General features: G+C 41.3%; 2 protein-coding genes across 2 annotated transcripts in view; one reads left to right on the forward strand and one right to left on the reverse strand.

Annotated features, from left to right (window-relative positions):
• The window catches only part of Tpx2 (TPX2 microtubule nucleation factor), a 34,600-nt gene that overhangs the window by 17,849 nt on the left and 14,020 nt on the right, over positions 1 to 2,731 (reverse strand). The window lies entirely within an intron of this gene.
• Positions 1,306 to 1,540, forward strand: LOC126507097 (translation machinery-associated protein 7-like). The gene has a single exon (XM_050151270.1). The coding sequence runs from the start codon at positions 1,334 to 1,336 to the stop codon at positions 1,523 to 1,525; it is 192 nt and encodes a 63-aa protein (XP_050007227.1). The 5' UTR covers positions 1,306 to 1,333; the 3' UTR covers positions 1,526 to 1,540.

Below are 2,731 nucleotides of genomic sequence, written 5' to 3' on the forward strand. Positions count from 1 at the left end.
GCAAATAACTAACCCCTGGTTCTACCCTAATCTCCTTTATCAATTAGCAAATTTGTCCTGCAGGCTAAACTAGGTGTCAACTATGCTCACATGACCCTAGGTTTATGTCTTTTATTTCTGACATTATAATTAATCGTTTTCCCCTTTTCTTTCCTTCCTCCAAAGTTTCCCATATCATCACCACCCCAATTTCAGATTTATGGACTCTTTTTTTTTTATTAATTTTTGTTACATACATACATATATATTCCTATATATAACCTGCTCAGTCTGTGTTCTGGCTAGTCTTATGTCAACTTGACACAAGCTAGAATTATCTAAAAGGAGGGAACCTGAATTAAGAAAATGCCTCCATAAGATCTAGCTGTTTTTATCTTAATGATTGATGTGGAGGGCCCAGACCACTGTGAATGGTGTCATCCCTGGGCTGGTGGTCCTAGATTCTATAAAAAAAAAAAAACAAAAAAAAAAAAAAACACAGGCTAAGCAAGCCATGGAGAGAAAGCCAGTAAGCAGCACTCCTCCATGGCCTCCAAATCAGCTCCTGCCTCCAGAATCCTGCCCCGTGTGAGTTCCTGTCCTGACTTCCTTCAGTGACAAACAGTGCTGTGGAAGTATAAGACAAATAATCCCTTTCCTCCCAAGATTTCTGTGGTCACGGTGTTCTATCACACCACCAGTCACCCTAGCTAAGACAGTCTGTACAATGTAACTCGTATGTATGTTTCAGGGCTGACCCTTTGTACTGAATAACCAATGGATGTGCTCTTCCCTGGGAAGACTATTTCTCCAGCACTCAGCATTCCTTAGTTACCTGTAGTTCTCTGAATAGGACTGAGGCCTCCTGAGCTTTCCCTCATCCATGTTAGCATCCCTACTGTGGCTGTCCTTGTTCAGCTCATGTTTAGGCAGTCACGTGGGTGAGACTGTAGCTTCTGACATTCCTAGGAGACACAATCGCACAGCAAACTCCCTGATCCAACTGGGGCTGGGGCAGTCCTCTCATGCTGTGTCCAGTCTCATTAGCAGAGTACCACCAGAAGCAATGGCGGCCTCATCCTCACATTTTTTGTCATTGTCTTTCATTTGAGATGAGGTCATACTTCCCACACCCTCTTCTACACCTGAGCCTTCAGGTGCTGGAGAAAGCCTCTACAAATTTGCCACACATAATTTTATGTGCTTCCTATTCCATCTTAATTTATACACCAACTTGGTAGCATGCTTTCCCAGGAGTGATTTGCTGACAGTCACAGTTCACAGGGAATTTGTATCTACCTTGATTCAAAAATAAGCCTCAGAGGGTCTGGAGAAGGGGGTGTCTGGAGGCGCCATGTCGGGCCGGGAAGGTGGCAAAAAGAAGCCCCTGAAACAGCCCAAGAAGCAGGCCAAGGAAATGGATGAGGAAGATAAGGCTTTCAAGCAGAAACAAAAAGAGGAGCAGAAGAAACTCGAGGAGCAAGCCAAGGCCGTGGGGAAGGGACCCCTGGCCACAGGTGGAATTAAGAAATCTGGCAAAAAGTAAGCTGTTCCTCATATCTGAGATGGTGACCCTCTTCCAATCCTATTTAAACATCTGGATTCCCTGCCATAACAACTTTGCCATCTACAGCTAGAATGAAGTGTTATCCGGGAGCCTGTTAAACATCTGGATCCCCTACTATAATATCATTGCCACCTATAGTTAAATGAAGTGTTATCCTGGAGCCTGTTGTACATTGTAATAAACTTTTGTAAAAAAAAATAATAATAATAATAAAATAAATAATACAATAAAAAAAAAAGAAATACAGCAGTGCCACTGATGGTAGAGACACAAAAACCTCTGTGAGCTCCAAGGATACTAACGCTACCCTTAATTACCATGACTGCTCTGCACTGGCCAGACCCTGTGTGAAGGCCATTACAGAACAACCCCAGCTTTGGAAAGGAGCAGTCTCAAAAGCGGAGAATTATTAATTTATACAGTGTCACATACGTAATAAATGGCCAAAATAAGAGATTTTCAGTTAAGACATATCCAAGTGGCATCATATCTACCAAACAACTCAAATTTAAATTAAAAAGTATTCCCAGGCCATTCTACTGGGGATAAAACTCAAACAGGGTGAGGTTGTCAAGGAATCAGTAAGTGACAGATGAAAATTCACATCCAGAACCCAGCTCTTGCCCGTGCCTTTCCGAGCCCTACAGCAGCATGATATGGCCCACATGTCAGTATCTGAAAGATGGCTTCAGGCTGAAGTCACAGCATTTATAAATTACTTTTTAAAAAAATTTTGCTGATTTTTTTTTCTCAATGTGTATGAACATTTGTGTGAATTTATACTATGTACCATGTATTAGCAGTGCTTGGAGGCCAGATGAGGACACTGGATCTCCTGGAACTGCAGTTATAGACAACTGTGAGTCACCATGTGGGTGCTGGGAATTGAACCTGTGTCCTCTAGAACAACAGCTAGTGCTCTTAACCGCCGAGTCATCTCTCCCAATCCATCATTCTTATTTTCTTTAGCTGCTGGAAATCTTACTAGTTATAAAGGGTGGAGCTTCTATAAAGAGCACAACTGATATTTCTTATGAAATAGCATTATTTAGTTGATTCTGTTTTTATAGTTAACAGGACACTAAGTGTCTATAAAATTTAACTGGAAATGAACTACTCAATCATCAAACTACAGGACACTTTTTTTTTTAAATATTTATTTATTATGCATACAATATTCTGCCC

This window comes from Alexandromys fortis, unplaced genomic scaffold (genome assembly GCF_014885135.2).
Source record: "Alexandromys fortis isolate MF-2015 unplaced genomic scaffold, M_Fortis_MF-2015_v1.1 scaffold_27, whole genome shotgun sequence".
Classification (NCBI taxonomy): domain Eukaryota; kingdom Metazoa; phylum Chordata; class Mammalia; order Rodentia; family Cricetidae; genus Alexandromys; species Alexandromys fortis.